Genomic DNA, 20195 nt, shown 5'->3' with positions numbered 1-20195 from the left:
CTTTGGAAAAATGGGTGATGCCGAAAAAATGTCTCTGCCGGGAATCGAACCCGGCCCCCAGCTTTGAACGCCGGTGCCTTAACCCCTAGACCACAGAGACGGGTTAATGATTAGGGCGAGCCAGATTCGATTGACCGTCAGATAGACAGATTTTCGACACTATACCAATTATATTTTCCTTTGTCGGGTGAAGGTGAGTTTTGAACAATACACAAGCCGCCATGCCTCAGCTGGATCGAAGCTATTACTTTGATACAGTACACGTATGGGAGAAGAAATACAAATGTGTAAAGCTTTACATGTACAACAGCTTTTGGCAACTCTTTTTTATTTAAATTATTGTAAAGAAATGGATGTGGTCTAGTGGTTAAGGCACCGGCGTTCAAAGCTGGGGGCCCGGGTTCGATTCCCAGCAGAGACATTTTTTTCGGCATCACCAATTTTTCCAAAGGGTAGATAGCTCTGGGGAACCTGATTTAAGTTACGCCTACCATTGTTCTCTTCACCCATTTAAATATTTAAATAAAAAAGAAATGCCAATCAGAAAAGCGGGCATTTTGAGCACGATTTTAAAAAAAGAACGAGTTGTGTATCTCATTCTCGCTTGCTGAACAATACATTCTTGTGTTTTTTTTTGGCCATATTTTATTGGGGGGGGGGCAAAATGATATGTTTGCCCCCCAATATTTTCATTGGTGGGGGCGATCCCCCCTGCCCCCCCCCCCGTCCAGGATCGACGCCTCTGCATTCTAGCCCCTTCAAAATAATACGTCACTGATCCCTCCCCCTAAATTCATTTAAAAAATCATTTAATCTGCCTATGGTGAGTTTTCTATATAGGACCTAGACCGAGATATCATAAGCACTCGGTAACAAGTGTTTTTTCTACCGCAAGATATAAATATGCCTAAACAGAACAAAGCGATTGATACAAATGCACAATATTAATTCTAGTATTGATTAGGGGAAGGCGGGTAAGTTGAGCATAGGGGCAAGTTGAGCCACCAGCCCCAGGCCAATAATGAATGAGTCAGACATTGCGGTGGTGTCATGTATTGATGACCAATAGCATAACCCCTAACCCCACCACATTGTTTCCAACTTTGAAACAAAAAGTAGTTTTTTAAAGGGAAAAATATGAATTTCAGCCAAAAAAGTAAAAAAGAGTGTGAAATAGATAAGTGCTTTATAAACACACACGTCTTTGAATATAATAAAGACATGATAACAATATTATTAGTCCAGGTATGGATCTTCATTCTTGTCATAGTCTTTTATATGATGGATGCATAATAAATATGTGGATACAAAATTATCGCACTAAGTTCGGACTGGGGTAAGTTGAGCCAAACAGCATGGGGCAAGTTGAGCCATGGTAATTCCTATGGTAATGTATCTTAAAAAAACAAACAACCATAAAAATAGATTGAAATGCAGGCTGATAGGAGCAAATTTACATGACTGCTCTTTTTCTTTTACAGGATGTTAGTATTTATAGAGAATTAGCAAGTGAAAAGACTTTAAACAAAACAATTGACATGCTGGTTCTCCCCCATACATTTGTACATAGTTTTTGTGGCTCAACTTACCCCAGAAGGTGGCTCAAACTTACCCCATATATGGGGCAAGTTGAGCCATTTGACATCGTTTTTTTCAAAGGTCACGATGACTTTCAGTGTTGGGGTAGAAAGTTATATATAGGTGGAAAATATTTCAGAAGAATGAAATTTCAAGGCAAGGTACTTATTTCGACAAGATTATTAATCATATCAATTCTAACATCAGGGTTGGAGTGCCTTGATGCTCGGCCTTGGCCTTAAGGCGCCTTAAGGCCTATTTTTTCAAAGCCTTGGCCTTGAACATTCAGGCCTTGGCCTTGAGAGGGCCTTGGCCTTGGCCTTGAGGATTTTGAGCCTTGAAATTTCAAGGCATTTTCAAGGCATTTTCAAGGATTTTTCAAGGCATTTTGTATTTTGTACTATTATATGTTTTTTATATAGTAATTATAAATGTTTCAATTGTTCTGTATATCTAATGACACTAAATACTACCAGTCAGCAGTACATGTAGCAGACGCGTAAGTGTACTTAGCAGTGCCATCAATTGCAATTATCATCACATAATTATGTAACAAAGAGAAGTGATGTAAATTAATATTATTTATTGGTAATATGATGTAATCATGACTAATAAGGATAATGACAATATCAATAATAATGATAATATTTATGATTAGGATTATAGTCAGTGGCGTAACTACAGGGGGGCATGGGGGCACGTGCCCACCCCCCCCCATCGGCTGACAAAAAAAGGAGGAAAAGAGGGAGGAAGGAAGAGAAACGTAGTGGGAAAGAAGACATTAATGTTCATTATAATGTTATAATTATGTTATGTTACATTACATTAGAAACATCTTTTTCATATAAATGAAACATAATTTGCTCAGGGCATGTGTCTTCATTGTTCCTGGTGCTCCCATTGTCTGTTTACCGAGATATATAATCCTGTTATACTAAAACCTCCTGTCAATATACACCAAACTACCAAATATATTTCCTCGCACTTCGAGTTATTCTTTTACATGTACAATAGTATGCTTCTTTTTCATGAATACTTTAAGTGATTGTCCCATTTTAAGGTCTTAATATAAAACATTTCCTGTCCGTGCTTACGTTCGCAGTAGTGGATTGGTGAAAGATGTCGATCAATTCCTAGAATGAGTCCTTAAAAGTCCCTTTTTCTGTTTTCTGATCTGAATATCAAAAATTTTCAGCTCGCGCTTCGCGCTCGCATCATTTGGTTAGTGAACTACGTAAGGTCTTCTTGAATTCCTACAAACAAGCCTTAAAATGCCCCTCTTCAGGTCTGAATTTCTAAATTTTCAGCTCGCTTCGCGCGCTCGCAAGATTTGATTAGTGAGATGGGTATGTTAATCATGATTACAAGTGCTTTATGTGCATGTTTAGATGTAATTCTAACAAAATCATCAAGCGCTTAGTGGCACTGCCTTTAGATGACTATGGTGAGATGTGTAAATTCTTAATAGATAAAAGATTCCTAAAATATAGTCCTTAAAATCTTCCTGTTTGGGGTCAATATTTACAAAAATTTCAGTTCGCACTTCGCGCTCGCATTATTTAGCGAGACAGGTACGTATCATGATTACAAAAGATTGATTGTAATGTCCCTTTTTAGGTTTGAATATCAAAAATTTTAAGCTCGCGCTTCGCGCTCGCATTATTTGACTAGTGAGATACATGTCCGTTTATTGGCACTGTCCTTATAAAAATATCTCTATTAGGTCAGTATACCTGGCAACTGGGCACGCTTCGCGTGCTCACGAGGCAATTCCAAGTTTTTGCTGGTGCCCCCCAATGCCGTGACCCACGGTACGCCACTGATTATAGTGATTTTATGACAGGAATAATTCTGACAGATCTGACTGTAATTTTGACAATTTTCATACTTTAAAAATAGCTTACTCTAAAGAATGATAACAAGGTTGATTTCTATTCCATTAGGTTTTCCTTGTATTAATTTCTTTGACCAACAAGAATGTTTTAAATCTTAATGATATTCTGAAAAGATTCGGTAAACTTGAACACAAACTTCAATTTTGTCATTTCCAAATGGGCTATGGCATCAATGGCATGACGAGCCAAAAATTGTGAGGGGCCAAGCATGGCATATAGAGCAAAATTTTAGGTTTCAAAATCAACAAATTTTGGATTGTGCTTGCATAAATTATTGTTAAGTAAGGTTCGCATTCAATTTACACAAAAAATGCTTAGAATGTCTAGTTTTTAGGTCGGAATATTACAAATTTTTGAGCTCGCGCTCGCATTTTTTTATTGGTGAGTTATGTATCCTATTTATGAGTCACTAAATGCAGTCCAGAACAGCTTCCTTTTCTGGTCAGTAAAAATTTCAGCTTGTGTTTTGTGCTCGCGTTAATTTGTTTAGTAAGATGCACACCTTTTTCATGATTACAAAAACAGCTGGAAATATTTAAATTTCATTTCTTATTACAACATCTCGCAAGGATGCCCTTTTAACAGTGATTAGCACCATAATTGACCCAAAATCGAGTTTTACAACTTCAAAATTGATTTTTTTTTTCAAAACCACTTGCTCGCTATGCTTTCTATAGCGGGAAATCAAAGCCTAAATCAAATATCTGTCTTATCAATTAGAAATCACTTAAAAAAGCTTTGCTGAACTTAATTTCCACAAAACACACAACTTCTTCACACAGTTGATAATCTCATTTTGAAAATATCTGTTTGCACCAAAATTCTCATTTTGACTTATACTGTAAGTGCATTTTTGGCTTTGATCTCCCCCCCCCAAAAAAAAAATACATTCTGCCTCCCCTGTCCCAGGTAGAGGAGAAAGACATATGTTAAGAATGGGCATGCCAGGATCAGATCACCTTGGTAATAATAATTATTGCAATGTGAATCGCCTAGAGCAATAATTAAATGTACAAGGTAACTATATACTTATTTTGATTTTATGTCTAAATCTACATGATCTACCATGAATTATTTTCGTTTTAAATGTACAAGGGTCAAAAATTTTGCTCGCTCCCACCTTTTATACATTTGGTCCTGTGTGTCATGTATGCCGCCTAAGCATTGTTGTCTACCAGTAATTTTTTTTTCCATATATTGTACAATTGAAATGCCTTGGCCTTGGCCTTGAGGTTTTTAGGCCTTGGCCTTGGGTTTCCATGCCTTGGCCTCAGCCTTGGTTATTGAAGCCTTGGCCTTGGGTATTAAAGCCTTGGCCTTGGCCTTGGAGGTTTGAGCCTTGACTACAACACTGTCTAACATGCAAAAAGCAAAAACTGTCACAACTTACCCCGCCTTCCCCTATATAAATCGCAATCCTGGTATGAGTATTTACTGAAAGTTCATTGATCTAATGGTTGCTATACCATTGACCAATATTGGAATGAGTGCCATATTGCTCTTATATTGTGTTGTAAGAGGGGAATAACCGCTGATCTGTATCGGTAAACTGTCAATTCGTCTGATGCCAACTCGTTCACTCACGACATGGTCTACCTTCATTAGTCTAATGCCATTTAGTCCATCAACAATTCGTCTGACAGCCATTTTGTCCAATAACCATTTGGTCCAATCATCACTTCGTCTAATCACCAGTTCGTCTATTCGTCTCATAACCAGTTGGTCTAATGTCTATTTTATTTTCATTCATTTCGCCCAATAAACACTTAGTCCAATTGGTATATGAACTAAATGGCTATTGGACCAACTGGTTATTAGACGAAATGGTAAGTGGACGAAATGACAATTAAACCGTGTGGATAATGGACGAACTGATGGTAGACCAATAGTAGACGAATTGGTAATTGGACAAATTGGCATTAGACCAATTGAAAATAAACCATATACAGATCAGTGATGATAACTTTTTATGAGCAACCAAAGAATCAACCAAAGGAATATATTCATTGTCCAGACAAAAGTCATGACATTTTTTTTAAGTATATAGCCCTGTCCACGAGTAGGACGATTCCTCAACGCCCCCTCCCCTACAGTGATTTTTCTTTGTAATGGCAAATAATAATTTTTACCGTTTTGATCCAAAACGCGCCATAGCCTATGGGTAAAAAAAATGAGATTGATTATGCTATCGAAGGCCGTTGTCATTGCATTCAAAGATTTCTTTTAAGTAGCTTACATTATATGCGTATACAGTGCGTATCAAAAAACGGGACAGATTTGAAAAGTCTATGAAATTTTTGTTTCAAATTATGATCTCTATATTTTGGTGTCAATAGGTGCTCTGATGTCTTATCCTTCAAATACCGTTAAAATAATTTAGTTTCGTTCATGATTGAGCGAACACAGAATGTTTTTGTCCGTGGTTAAAAAGGAGGCTTGCGCCAGAATGGCATAAAAATAATGATGAATAAGATGATCGGAGTTCTTGCTAATCAACAGACTTCCTCTTAATCTTTTCATTATCTTTGCCATAGTTTTCGAATTATGCGGTCAAAATTCATTTCCAAATTTACTTATTTGCTTGAATATTTCTGTTGTTCCTTTTTATCAGGGCGCGACAAACCCGCTTGCCCGCTTGCCCGGGGCAAGTGAAAATGACGTGCGGGCAAGCACTTCCCAAAGTCAATTGCCCGATCGGGCAAGTGGTTGTTGCGTCTTTTTTCTGTACCGTTCCTCGTTTTTCCATAAATCATCAAAATCCACACTCAAAATCATGAATAAGCCTTTAAAATAGCGAGTAGCGCAGTTTCAAATTCCAAAATTGCGTTATTTTTTCTGTACCACGTATTTCCATACATGGTACCAGGTATGAAAAAAATCAATGCAATGGCCGGGAAACAGTTGAATGTAGTATAGGGGTCCATTATGACTACCATCATGTGCAATTTCTAATGCACATTTTCCCCCTTCCGATATCACAATTCTGTGATAAAATAATTAGAATTACACAGGAAATAAATCACAGTCTAGTAACCGCGCATTGGTGAGTTGTCATTCGGCTTTGCTTTCAAAACGGCCTATTAACATAAAAAATAACTTGCCGTATTTGTTGATTATAACTTAAAATTCATTTGTTTCCCTTTTTGAGGGGATGAGGTAAATATCAGACAATAAATCATCAAACAAAGCTCCATCTATTTTACAAGGCCGGCGGGAGCCTCACGCACGTGCGCATACTAGCTAGCCAGTCTGAGCTCTGTCTCTCTGCCAGAGCTCTGGGGGACAATTCGCCAGTAAAGGCCTCAATGATGGTGATTTTCTGTTTCAGACAGAGTTTACATTTCGGGTATATTATTCAAAACTTCCAATAAAGTTTGATGATTTCTTCATTGTCATGTATATATTTAAGTTATTAATGAATACATTCCCACCACATTTAGACTCCCCATGGAGAAATGCAATTTTCGTAGAAGTCTGCGTTTTCAAAGAACTTCAGGAAAAGTTAGGGTATGTGGGCCTTTATTACATGGCCGAGTACAGGTTATTGTACTGGAATAGGCGAAGTAGAAATTAGATATTGAATTCATTTATATCAAAGTTCAACTCACATCACACCCACACAAACACCCACACACACACACAACACACACACACACCCAAGAATCTAAGCATAGTGAAAGAAATTACTTAAAAATCATACAATATTAAACAATGCTAGTAATAATTCATTAATAAGTGAACAGGTATTCCTCAAAATAGATAAAAAAAGTAGCATGTGAAAACATGAAGATAAAATTATTGACAGAGTGGAACATCATAAAATTATGAAGAAAAAACTTGATGGTTTCAAATATTTTTTAAACAAGAAAATATGGAAAATAAATGACCATTTCATGGATTTAAAGATGCAAAATGTGAAATTTTAGCCACTCCACTTTTGATGATAAATAATTTTTTCCGAGTCAATAAAGAGCTGAACATTTTTCACTGGCTTTCTTACTTTTCTAACTACGGTAAATGAAAGCAATTCTAAGAAATATGGTACGCAGGAAGCAATTTCATGGATTTAAAGATGCAAAATATGAAAATTTAGCAACTTTTGTTGAAGGGTTTTTTAAAACCTTAAATACCCATAAAAAATTGATTTTTTTTCTCCAAAATAAACGTAAAGACTTAGGCCTACATTGCTGAAAATATCCTTTTCAATGAGTGTTCTTTTATACTGGACATGATTCTCAATTGTTATATTGTATACATGTACCTTAATAAAAACAAGAGAAGTGCCGTCATAATGAAAAATTATTTTAAAAATTGGGCAAGCAGTTTTTTCTATCGGGCAAGCAAATTATTTCATCACTTGCCCAACAGGGCAAGTGACAAAAAAATTTTTTGTAGAGGCCTGAATATGTTCTCTTTTAGCAGAAAAAAGTGGAAAGGAAAGTGAAAGAAAACATAGAAAATGAAATATATCATTTTCTGAATATTATGTCAAAATCACAAAATTTGATATTTTAATAAAAAAAAGTGGAAACGTTTGCTTGCTCGCTTCACAACTTTTTAATACATTTTACCCGATCTGCCATATCTTGCTCCTTCAAAATTGACTCAATACACCATTGCCATTGAAAGATATGAATCCTTTCCTGTTTGTCCTGTCAAGCACATAATTAAACTTGAAGGATTCAATAACCCCTTGAAAATAGGATTTATGTCTTTTATAGGTACATAACATAATTTGTTTCACATTATAAAAAGATTTGAATAATTACAAATTCTCCCAATTAATAATGCAAATCTTCTTACTTGGGTTGACAAAAAGTCTTCTTTTCAACAACAAAAAAAGTTTTCTTTTCTTACTTATGACAAAAAAAATCAAAGGTAAAAGAAATATAGAAAAACAAAATATGAAAAACAAAATATTTCAGGCCCGGGGGGCCACTTACATTGACGAGTGGATACCATGCGCGACCAAAAAAAACGTAAAAAGGATGTCTTTTTTCACGATAGGGCACGTTACGTACGTAACGTGATAAGGGTGTCAAAAACACAAAAATAATGAAAAAGGGTATCTATTCGCTAGGAAAATTACGTGTTTAGGGTCGAATTTGCGGGGATGATAAAACAAAATTAAAATGTTTTATAAAGGATGTCCTTTTTGCCCTAACACACGTGTTTAGAGTCCGATTTGAGCGAGGTGTAGAAGGTGGGGTCGTACTAAACCAAATAAGGTAAAGCCGACGACTGAAGGACCCGTAACAATAAAACATTCCTGTACTTGTTTAGGGGTTCATTTCAGGGAATATTTGCCAAGAGTATCGTTTTGTTTCCAATACTTGTTAAGGGTAGGGTTTCACACGCCAATACTTGTTAAGGGGTGCATTTTCAGAATATGAAAATTACGTGTTTAGGGTGCTTTTCGAGACCCATGGTCGCGTCATGGTATCCACTCGAGAATGGAAGTGGCCCCCCCGGGATTTCAGGTAAATGAATAATTTTGTAAAATGAAATTTGACAGCATAATTCGAAAATTATGGCAAAGATAATGAAAAGATTAAGAGGAAGTCTCCTGATTAGCCAAAAGTCTAATCATCAAATTTCTAATTTCTGCCATTTTGGCGCAAGCTTCTTTTAGAACCCCCGACAAAAACGTCCCGTATTCGCTCAAGCATGAACATTTTTTTTTAAAAATGGCATTTCAAAGATAAGATCTCAGAGCATCTATTAACATCAAAATATAGATATAATAATTTGAAACAAATTTTTTATAGACTTTTCAAAACTGTCCCGTTTTTTATACGCACTGTAGAGTACATGTTTGATACAACCTTGAAAGACGAAATTCTATCTAAAATAAAAATCAATGATCGATTAACTGGCATTGAGCGAAATGAACAACCGCTCCTAAATTGAATTTGAATTGAAATTAAAGTGTATCATTTATGTTTTTCTCTGCGAATTTTCTTATGCAGTAAATATCAATAAGAAGCAATGGGCTTTTGATAAAAGAAAAAAAGGGAGGAATGATAGTAGAACATACAATAAGAAAGGGGGTAGAAAACAAAAGAAAGAAAAGCAGCAGCAGAGGAATGAAGAGATAATTAGTTTCCCCATCTTCTTAGCCTTTCCCTTTATACCCCGGGCTTTTCTTTTTACACATAACCTTATCGTTTTCCCTCCCTTTCTTTTTCCCTTTCTAGCAACACTCCTGGTAGTATAAACTAGAAATTCTGATCAATGGCAGATCCAGGAGAGGGGACAAAAGAGTACCCACTTTTTCTTTAAAAATATCCTGACACCCACCACCCCCCCAAAAAAGAAAATGTCATTGCTCCGAACATTCACTTATATTGCTCCATAGGGGAGCAATTTTTCATTTTTTTTATTATTATGCATTTCTATTGCCTTTAAAAATATCCTGGGGGCGGTTCGCCATTACGTTTGAAAATAGATCATGGTGATACCAGGAAAATTCTAAGTCGGTTCATTTATGATTTCAAATTGAAATAGTCTGATTTTTTACCCCGACATCAACATCAAACATCACAAATGAAAAAAAAAAAGAAACGGAGGCTTGCATAAACACGTAATTTGATAAGATACTTTGACATGTTTTATTGCCCAGAACATTAATATTCTGAATTCCAAATCGTTATATAAAGGCAAGAGCTTCTTACAGCGTCAAAATAGTTCACATTGCATATTTTACAGTGCTAATAGATAGAACCTAAAAGATAATCAGAGAAATCTGAAATACAATTAAAAGGGTATTCAAGGCTGAAATATTATGATTAAAAGTCAGACAAATAAAACACTGAGATTACCGTCAAAATTTGACAAGAAATCACAAAGTTATGACATTTAAAGCTTGGCATTATTTTGGTAAACCAGACCTATTAATATCTTTTCATAATCTAATTAATGAAACGACCATCGGATAACTAATTTTACCATTTAAACCCATATACAGCTTTCACAAGAAAAATGAGTACAATTGGGATACATGAAACAAACAGTAATTTTCAATGACTATATGTTGTAAGCTACTGAAATACTCGCACTCGATTGGCTCACATAAATTCAGTGAAAATCATTGACCAGATATTTCGTGAAACACACCCAAATATGCATGATTATATTCCAAACATTTTGCTGACATAATTCATTCTTATCATATCAAAATCCTATTTAATTTAAAATCGTACGTATTTCATTCGAAATCATTTTACTGAGACATGGCACAAAAATGAACTTGTATTTTAAACACATTCCACATAAAAAGAAAGTAAATTCATAAAATAAATGACATTTTGTGTACATCTTTTGGGGGAAGAAATTTATTCAGAATATAGTTCTCGTTATATTTGACGACAACTCCTTCGATGTTATAATGATGATGATGACAACGATGATGATGATACTGATGCTAATGATTATGTATGATGATGCACAATACGAATGAAAATGATTGTATTTCTTAAATACATTTTGAAATTACAAATATTCAACTGTTGATGCAATATCCATTTTCAATAACAAATTTCAACTCCATATTATTATCTTCTCTAGTTATAGATATTTTTCCAGGAAATACACGGAAACATTATTTTGTGTCATGTTATGAAAGAAAGGCAGCATTTCATATTAACCGACTAAAATTTGTTATCATATATATATATATCTATTTATGCAATTTAATATTAGTATATACCATAAACATTATGAATTTCCTTAAATAAAAATAAATAAATTTTATCCTTTTGTTAAAATGATAGTATTAATTTACACGATTCATTTTTTTTTTTTTTTTAAAAGTTAAAATGACATATGCCTATATACCCTTTCCATAGTAAAAAGTGCAATAATCGACATATTTTTTCACAAAAAAGAGTACGAATAACGATATATTTGAACAATTTCAGGATCAAGTCGACCTTGAAATAATTATGAGCAGAGATTATAAGATTTTAATACAGATCACACACAAAAATATCATTAACACACACCATAGTCCCGATCAAAATATAAATGTACAAGCAAATACGAGTATATTTTCGCCTAATCATACCATATTTCTGCGATAAAAATTAAATAATTATCAAGCTCTATTAATGATCTACTCATAAATGTTCATAAGACATTTTTTCTACCTACTTTAAAATGAGTTAATCTATATCTATTAAGCAACTATACCTCGGAGAACGACCTGGCGCAGATAGATTGAAGAGTGCCACCTAAACTCCAACACCAACAAACCTATAGCCATGCCTTAACTCTATTGGCTTGAAGGTTGGGGTGGGGCGGGGTTAGGGGAGGGGGTGAACGAACAGTATAATGTTTTCGGCGAAGTTTCCTAAATCCATATGCTTCACCTCTTGTAATAAAAATCTTGCTTTATTTCCTCGGAGTACAATTCCATTCAATTGGATTACAAAGAAATTATCATTTGAACATAGTGAAGGGACACACGAATCCCAATCACTTTAGGGCTGTGTTTATGCTTCCATTTTTCAGGCCAGAATCAGCGTTTCCAAACGTAATTAGTGCAAAACACCGTTGCGTCCATGCTTACTTTCATATAAACGCTGTTTCAAAAACGCCGATCGTAAACTCACAAAAAGGTGCTGTTGTAAACGTCGTTTGACCAGAATCAGGCTTTCTGGGGAAGCATAAACACAACCGCGATCGTAACGTGTTTAAATGACGTCATTTGGTACCTGCTTCCGGTGAGATGAAAATCCGCGGGCATTGCTCCATGTTATCTCTACGTAATAACAACAATGGGAAAAAAAACTTTCGAAACGAACAGGCTCGCCCAATTTCACTCGCTTTACGAACGAAGCCAGCTGGAGATTCATGATTTGCTCTGAAAAGATAAACAAAAACACACACACTCCAGAACACGTTTACGATCGGCGTTTTGAATCGACGTTTGAAATCGCTGATTCTGTCCTCGCAATGGAAGCATAAACACACCCTAGTTAACCCAACAAAACATTAGGACGAGTTTCCGACGTACATAGGCTCACAGACAACTTTTTTCCTATCATTTATAATGATAATGCACGTATCTACAACTTACCTGGACAATATTAATGTCGTGCATTTCAAATTTCATCAAGCCTATTCGTTTTCCTTCTCTAACACTCTTTTTTTTTTATTTATGATCTATTTTTCAAAAGAAAATCAAAATCAAACACCAATATCGTAGAAATAATGTCTTCTGAATTGATCAATTAGGCATATCAGATGTTTTTTCCTCGACCCCCTCCCTTTCACTTCTTTTTCATCCCCTTCCCTCATCCGTATTTAGTTTTGCAAGTGCTTTCTATAATGTGGTGATTGGTGATTTTTACCTGATTGCTTAGAAAGCATGAATGCTTGTAAGCAAGCAACCAGAGGACCGACGGATTAAGGTCCCCTCCGAAGGACTTTGTACTGAGGATTAATGCCTTACCAAAGGGCACTAGCGCACCAAGTGGGAATCGAACCCGGGTCACCAGAATACGAATCCCCCCGCTACCGACTGAGCTTTCGCGCCTCCTCTTTTAAATCATTTAATCTTCATTAAAAATCATTTATTCTTCTTGATTTTTTTTAATTCAATTTGTTTCTACAATTTCAAATTTGGCGGTAAATTCCATGAACTAATAAAAGAGGGATATTCACTTTGATAATCTTAAACTCTCCTAAAATGGAAAATATATTGCCCATTTTCATATTTTTATTGCCGGTTAGTTATTTTCATGGAAGACAAAATGACAAGGGTAGAGCATGAATTAATGATATCATGGACCTACATGATGATATCAACGTTCAGTAAGTTTTTCAATCAAAATATAAAGTTTTTACCAACGAATTTAGAGGGCAGCAACAAAGTGCTCTGCGCCATTGTACTCACGCCGTCTACATTCATTGGTTTATAACGTAGATGAGAACTTTTTTCTTGTGAGATATCTTCTAAAGCCTATGTCACCATTGATTCATTGACAGGTTGGTACTTTGTCGGTGAGTTCCATCCAATCGTGTACCCTGTTTTGAGCTGAAGATTTTGCATTCATCCTGGAAGCAAAGACGCCGCTGAAAAGATCAAATACGCCACCTGATGAAGAGAAAGAGAAAAGGTGACGATAACAACGAATGGCAACTTTAAAAACTGGGGTGTTAACACCTCATGTGCAAGAACAGGGAATTACCTGTAAGAAAAAAAAAACGTTTGGGGATTGGATACTTTAGGAATCAACGGGTTAAAACTGACGTCCCTCTAGGATTGCACCCTAAACTGTTAAAATTGAATTACACTCTATAGTTTCAACATAACACCAAAGATTGCTATTTACAACCAAATGTGCTGTAGTAATAATATACTAGGGTATTGATTTAACACAGAAAATCTAACACCAAAGAAAAATGACCGGTGTGTTCTTCAGCAGTTAAAACCACAGTTTTGTTTTTTCTGGAATAAGTTTGAGAAGTGGAAGCACAGTCAACTGAGAGCTGATAGCTCTGGGGAGAATGAATAATAAATGGATGTTACGTTACAGTCACACCAACGAAACCGACTCCAAACTGATCAAAGATATTCCTAATATTTCGAATGACACGTAATGGGTCGGTTTGGTGTCAGTTTTGTTGATGTGACGAGCATTAAAGTACATTTACAGTGTCCCCACCACTAGCGTACCTAAGGGGGGGGGGGTGGGCAGAGGGGGCAGTCTGCCCCCCCTGACGAGTCACAACCCATACAAAAGACATCTCCCTCCCCCCCCTGACGAGCTTGAATACCTATTTCCCCCTGACGAGCCTGACGACCTTTTTTTTTTTTTTTGCTTGTCAATTGTTTTCAGGTACGATTGAGGAGCTTTTTGATTGAAGACCTTTTTTTTTTTGCTTGTCAAATTATTCGACCGGTTTTGCCCCCCCTGTGGAAAATCCCAGGTACACCACTGATCCCCACCACTTCTCTTTATAATCCCCTTTTTCATATTTAACCTCTCCGGGTGTCCAAAACACCAAGTTTAGCGATAATCATAAAATAATGTCTTAACGATTGAGTGAATTGACTAAAAAGTACAAATTATTAATCGATCAATCGCTAACCTTTGTGTTAAGGTACCCTGGTCTTAATTCGTTAATTCTCTTTTAATTTCTCTCTTCCCCAGCATAACACTCATTCCCTTCCTTCTCCCTCCCCCTTCCCACTCAGCCTCCTCATTCTCTTCATCATCTTCGCTTGTCTTCTTCTCTTCTCAAGAGTAATCCTCATCATCTCCCTTCTTTTATCCCCTTCTCATTTCCTTCTTTATATCAAGAATCACACACCTTCCCCTTCTCAATTTCTTTCCCCCGTTCTCTCCTTATGACCGCAGTCAGTTGTCCCTTCCTTCCTTCCTGTAATAGATGTATTAGATTTTGACATGATATTCAGAAAATAACATCACATTTCGCACTGAACCCCTCCATCCGTACGCAACTGTTTATACTACCTCTCAACTTTGATGACCTACATGTACTGTGCACCTACCTGTATGGATGAAGAGTATTTTCTTTCCTTTTAGTGAATCTTGACTCTCATTCATCATCTTGATAAGATGGTAAGCAGCCTTTGATGAATAAACTGGGTCAACGAATATACCAGTCGTTGTGGCGATCTTCTCTATACATTCTACAGAAATTAACAGTGAAATAAGGGAGAAGAAATTTAGGTAGCTTTTTCAGTTCAATTCTTTCTTGTTAACTCTTGTTATGTGATGGGATAAAACATATTTCGTGCAACAATTAGTGCAAGATCTGTAGTTTGCAACTCGTTTGTCAAATTATCAGTGAACTTACTAAAGAACTGTCTGTATCCACTATTCAATATTAGTTATCAATCTAGAAGAGTGTGTTTGGGACAGATTCAAATTAAACAAATAGAATAAATGACTTGTTAATATTATGTTCGATTTGGTGCCTTATTGCAATCTAAAGAAATGAGAGAGAAGCACCTTATAAATGTTCTGCCTAAGATACGAAACCGCCACAGAAAGAGTTTCGATCAAACGAATCTTTAAAATGTTAAATCTAACTTAACTTGCTTTTTAAGCTATAAAACACATGAATTAGGGATCGGCACGTTTAAAGGCAATTCTTGAGTTGCCTTTAAACGTAACTTTGTTGCAACGGGCCCTGCTCTCAGGTTTATTTAATTCTATGTTCAAAGTTTGGAATATCTCAAATATAAAATGATGGTATATTCAATAAATCATATAGCCAACAATAAATGAAATATATCATAACTTTAACCATCCCTGGTGGAAAGAAGACAGTATCACACAGTGTGTTCACAGTTTGATCAGAGTGTTCCACAGTGTGTTTATAGTTTGATCAGAGTGTGTCCACAGTGTGTTAACACAGTGTGTTTACATGAGCTCAGTGCATTCACAGTGTGTGAACACAATGTCTTAATAGTGTGTATTCACAGTGGGCTAACAGTGATTTCACAATGAGTTCACAATGGGTTTACTGTGATTTTACAGTGAGTTCACAGTGGGTTCACAGTGAGTTCACAGTGGGTTCACAGTGAGTTCACAGTGAGTTCACAGCGAGTTCACAGTGAGTTCACAGTGAGTTCACAGTGGGTTCACAGTGGGTTCACAGTGAGTTCACAGTGGGTTCACAGTGGGTTCACAGTGGGTTCACAGTGGGTTCACAGTGGGTTCACAGTGGGTTCACAGTGAGTTCACAGTGAGTTCACAGTGGGTTCACAGTGGGTTCACAGTGAGTTCACAGTGGGTTCACAGTGAGTTCACAGTGGGTTCACAGTGGGTTCACAGTGGGTTCACAGTGGGTTCACAGTGGGTTCACAGTGAGTTCACAGTGAGTTCACAGTGAGTTCACAGTGAGTTCACAGTGGGTTCACAGTGAGTTCACAGTGAGTTCACAGCGAGTTCACAGTGAGTTCACAGTGAGTTAAAAGTGGGTTCACAGTGGGTTCACAGTGGGTTCACAGTGAGTTAAAAGTGGGTTCATAGTGAGTTCACAGTGAGCTCACAGTGGGTTCACAGTGGGTTCACAGTGAGTTCACAGTGAGCTCACAGTGGGTTCACAGTGGGCTCACAGTGAGTTCACAGTGGGCTCACAGTGGGCTCACAGTGAGTTCACAGTGGGTTCACAGTGAGTTCACAGTGAGTTCACAGTGAGTTCACAGTGAGTTAACAGTGGGTTCACAGTGAGTTCACAGTGGGTTCACGGTGGGTTCACAGTGGGTTCACAGTGGGTTCACAGTGGGTTCACAGTGGGTTCACAGTGGGTTCACGGTGGGTTCACAGTGAGTTCACAGAGTGTTCACAGTGGGTTCACAGTGAGTTCACAGTGAGTTCACATTGTGGACAACTCAACATTGTGAGCATGCACACTGTGTTTACATGGTGGATTCTACACTTTTATATAAACTCTTAACACACTGTGGGTCACAATGTGTAACACTGCATTCTTTCCAGGAAGAAATATATATCCTTACCCATTTCCTCTGGCGTGTTGATGCCATATCCAATGCCCACGACTTCAGCAAACTGGACAATGTCTTTCGTTTTAACACCTGAACCACCCTCCTCCTGCAGACCGAGTGCCCTGAGAATCTTATCGCCTTCGTTGTGGAAATATTCTTTATCAAGACACGCAGCCATCCCATGAATTCTGTTGAGATGTACAGTGTTATACCAATTTTATAGACAGTTTCCTGGTTTAAGCAGAATGGTTCGTAATTATTTGACTCTTCCATTAAATAAGATAAAATTAATTCAGTCTAATTAATTCAGTTAGTAATAAATAACTAAGTGATATCGAACAACATATTGATATAAAACAATATTCGACAAAGCATGTAGTTCAATTACTTATTTTTAATAGAAGAAAGAAGGAAGGGAGAGAGGGGATGATGATTAAAAAAACGTTCTTACTTTAATTTACTTCCAGTCAGGTAGTTTGCTATACCTAGACCAATTACAGACCCTCCACTTCCGCCAGCTATCACGATATCAGTGAAACCGGATTCAAATAGTCCCTGCAAAAATTAAAGATCATGTCGTCATTGTATCATTTTAAAAATTCATTTCACATTCACCATGAACAGATATACCCATCTTGATTCCAAACAATGAATGAATAAACAAATAAAAGAATAAAATATTCATTCGTATTGAAAGATTTACCCCCATACTGACAGAACTATATTTCCTCATTCCGGAGGTGACACCTTGGGTTTATCATTTTTGAAAAATATGTTTAAATATGTTTATTTTTTAAAGAAAATCTGGAGATGACATTTTTTAATGAATAATTTGTATAAAAGAATTATACGACCCAAGATTATCATTTATACTCTTTTGTACAGTTGTTGTCTTACTTTCTTCTATTTGTCACCCCCCACCTGGAAATAAATGGGGGCGGTTGCATCCCTGCCCCCTCCCCGTATGTGGTGCCGCCAAGATTAATACCAGCGATTCATCGCGTCCACGAGACCACTAGACACTTACCTCACCCATGAGTTCATGAAAACAGTCGATGTAACCCCACACTCCTATTTCATTGGTCCCACCAAAAGGAATCTCATAAGCTTTCTTCCCTGATGTTTTACTGTTTAGAAAAGATATGAATATGTAAGAAAACAATATCATTATTTCACAGAAAATTCATTGTTTTACTATACTTTTCCTGGTAGGAAGAATGCTATTATATATTTGTATATTGAAGACTAAATTTTAATTTTACCCTCATATTCGAGGATATTATTTACAAAATTCAAAACATCCAAAAACGGCGATGGAAATAACAGATCAAGATTGCAATTGTTTCCATTATAGCAAACTGTTTATAAAGTGTAATTTTGCTCATTGTTTACATCACTTTCCGTAGATTAAATAATGTTCTATAAAAAAAAATCTTGTTTTTTGTGTAATGTCGGCTATTGTTGGGCATAATTGCAAGTGAAACAATAACACACGATCATAATATAACTTAAAGGAATGAAAGAGAAATGATAAAGTGAAATAAACATGATAAAAGTGTTATATCTAAAGATAAACAGTAGTTTATATGTACACAATAAAATCTATGTAAACATTGTAAATCTGTCATTCTGTGGCACTTCGTGTCAATACCGGAAGAATTAAAGCACCATTTCATACAATACGAGTTGCAACTTTGCCTCCATTATTTTCATCAATTCTAGTTTTGTTATTAAAAAATGATGATTAATATTATTCATAAATTACAGTGTAACGTAACTGGGTAATTGCCATTTCAAGAATATGGTAATAGAATCAACAGAACCAACATCATCATCGTCATCATCATCATGATCATCATCATCATGATCATCATCATCATGGTCACCATCATCGTCATCATCATCACCATCATCATCATCATCGTCATCACCACCCCATTATCGTAATCATTATCATCGTCATTATATCATCATATACTCACAAGATATGATCATGGAGCTGATGCATACGGGGATAAACATCTGTCTGGAATGGGCAATCTTTCGGCATCAAGTAAAAGTTACACCCAACCAACCTATCGAGAAGTGCATTCCCCGTGAAAGGCATCTCCTGAAAAGTACATGAAAACAATGATAAATTGCAATTTTACATTCAGAAAAAGTAGATGGTGATGGTCACGGACATGGTGGCTCAGTGGTAGAGCGCCCGCCTCATGGACGGGAGGTCGTGGGTTCGATCCCCGGGCCGAGTCATACCAAAGATTAAAAAATGGGACCTTCTGCCTTCTTGTCAGGCGCTCGACGTATGGGAATGGAGAGGGGTAGTAATAACATATTATGTTATGCAGGGCCCGCTGGAAGAACAGCTTACAGCTGAGAGTGGCTACCCTGAGTAAATAAGTGTTATTATAATCATTATTAGTGATGGGAGATACTTTTTGTCACCTCATAACAAAGAAAGCATGATTGCTTGTAAGCAAGCAGCAAGGCGACCAAACGTTCAGGGTCCTCTCCGAGGGACTTGGTAATGACGACGAATGCCTTTACAAAGGCGAACCTGGTAGGAATCCGGGTCACTCTCCACTGTCTTCTCTGTATCCCCTCCTCTTTTTCGACCCCTCCCCCTCCCCTCTGACTTTCTCTCTTGCTTCTTTCCTTCTTATTTCGTTTGAAGAACAGACCACCTTTTTTGGTGTCTTCTCGTACTGTTGAACTCTCTCCCCCTCCCTCTGTCGGTCCATATTTCTCTTGTCGACTATATCTCACACACTTTAGGCCTACTCCTCTTCCTTACCCCCCCCCCCCCTCTCTCTCCCTCTTCATGAGAAATCGAAAATAAATGTTCCGAACTCACAGTGGCACACTGCATGATTCTCACGCTGTGAGGAATTCCGGCATATATATTCGCCAACCAATCAGTCATAATTCTTTATTACTTTGTACTTGAACTCTGATCTTCATATTATCTTAATAACATTTCTGCAAGGATAACCCACTAGATTAGCACACACACAGACACCAACACATATGATATCATTACATGAAATGTCAATATCACCGTATCAAAGGTCGTTTATTACAATGGAAACATTATATTCCTGATAATAACACGCTCAATGTTAAATGGCCATCAAAAAAGAATACAAATAGGGGGTATTCCCAATAGTTGCTTGCCTTTCCCTTGCATGCCTTGAGAAAACCATGACCGTACCCAGATTTTTTTTCTTTCAGGAAGG

The 20195-nt window shown here is 36.8% G+C and overlaps 1 protein-coding gene across 2 annotated transcripts in view; it reads right to left on the bottom strand.

The window, feature by feature from the left end:
* Window positions 1-12647: 12647 nt before the first annotated feature.
* LOC121411913 (bifunctional D-cysteine desulfhydrase/1-aminocyclopropane-1-carboxylate deaminase, mitochondrial-like) overlaps window positions 12648-20195 on the bottom strand; it is a 21968-nt gene continuing 14420 nt past the window's right edge. Inside the window, exons 5-11 of one of the 2 annotated variants that reach the window (XR_005969554.1) lie at window positions 18942-19069; window positions 17987-18086; window positions 17411-17514; window positions 16972-17147; window positions 14995-15135; window positions 12946-13572; window positions 12648-12763 (exon numbers count right to left, since the gene is read on the bottom strand). Coding sequence is in view for 1 of the 2 variants with exons in the window: in XM_041604803.1 (XP_041460737.1) it covers window positions 13454-13572; window positions 14995-15135; window positions 16972-17147; window positions 17411-17514; window positions 17987-18086; window positions 18942-19069 (768 nt within the window). In the remaining variant the exon portion in view is untranslated. Of the gene's footprint in view, window positions 13573-14994; window positions 15136-16971; window positions 17148-17410; window positions 17515-17986; window positions 18087-18941; window positions 19070-20195 lie in introns of both variants that reach the window. The other variant, XM_041604803.1, reaches the window with a different exon arrangement.

Source organism: Lytechinus variegatus, chromosome 3 (assembly GCF_018143015.1).
Source record: "Lytechinus variegatus isolate NC3 chromosome 3, Lvar_3.0, whole genome shotgun sequence".
Taxonomy (NCBI): domain Eukaryota; kingdom Metazoa; phylum Echinodermata; class Echinoidea; order Temnopleuroida; family Toxopneustidae; genus Lytechinus; species Lytechinus variegatus.
Note: the sequence above shows the minus strand (reverse complement) of the source record. Positions and strands in the feature narration are given on the sequence as shown.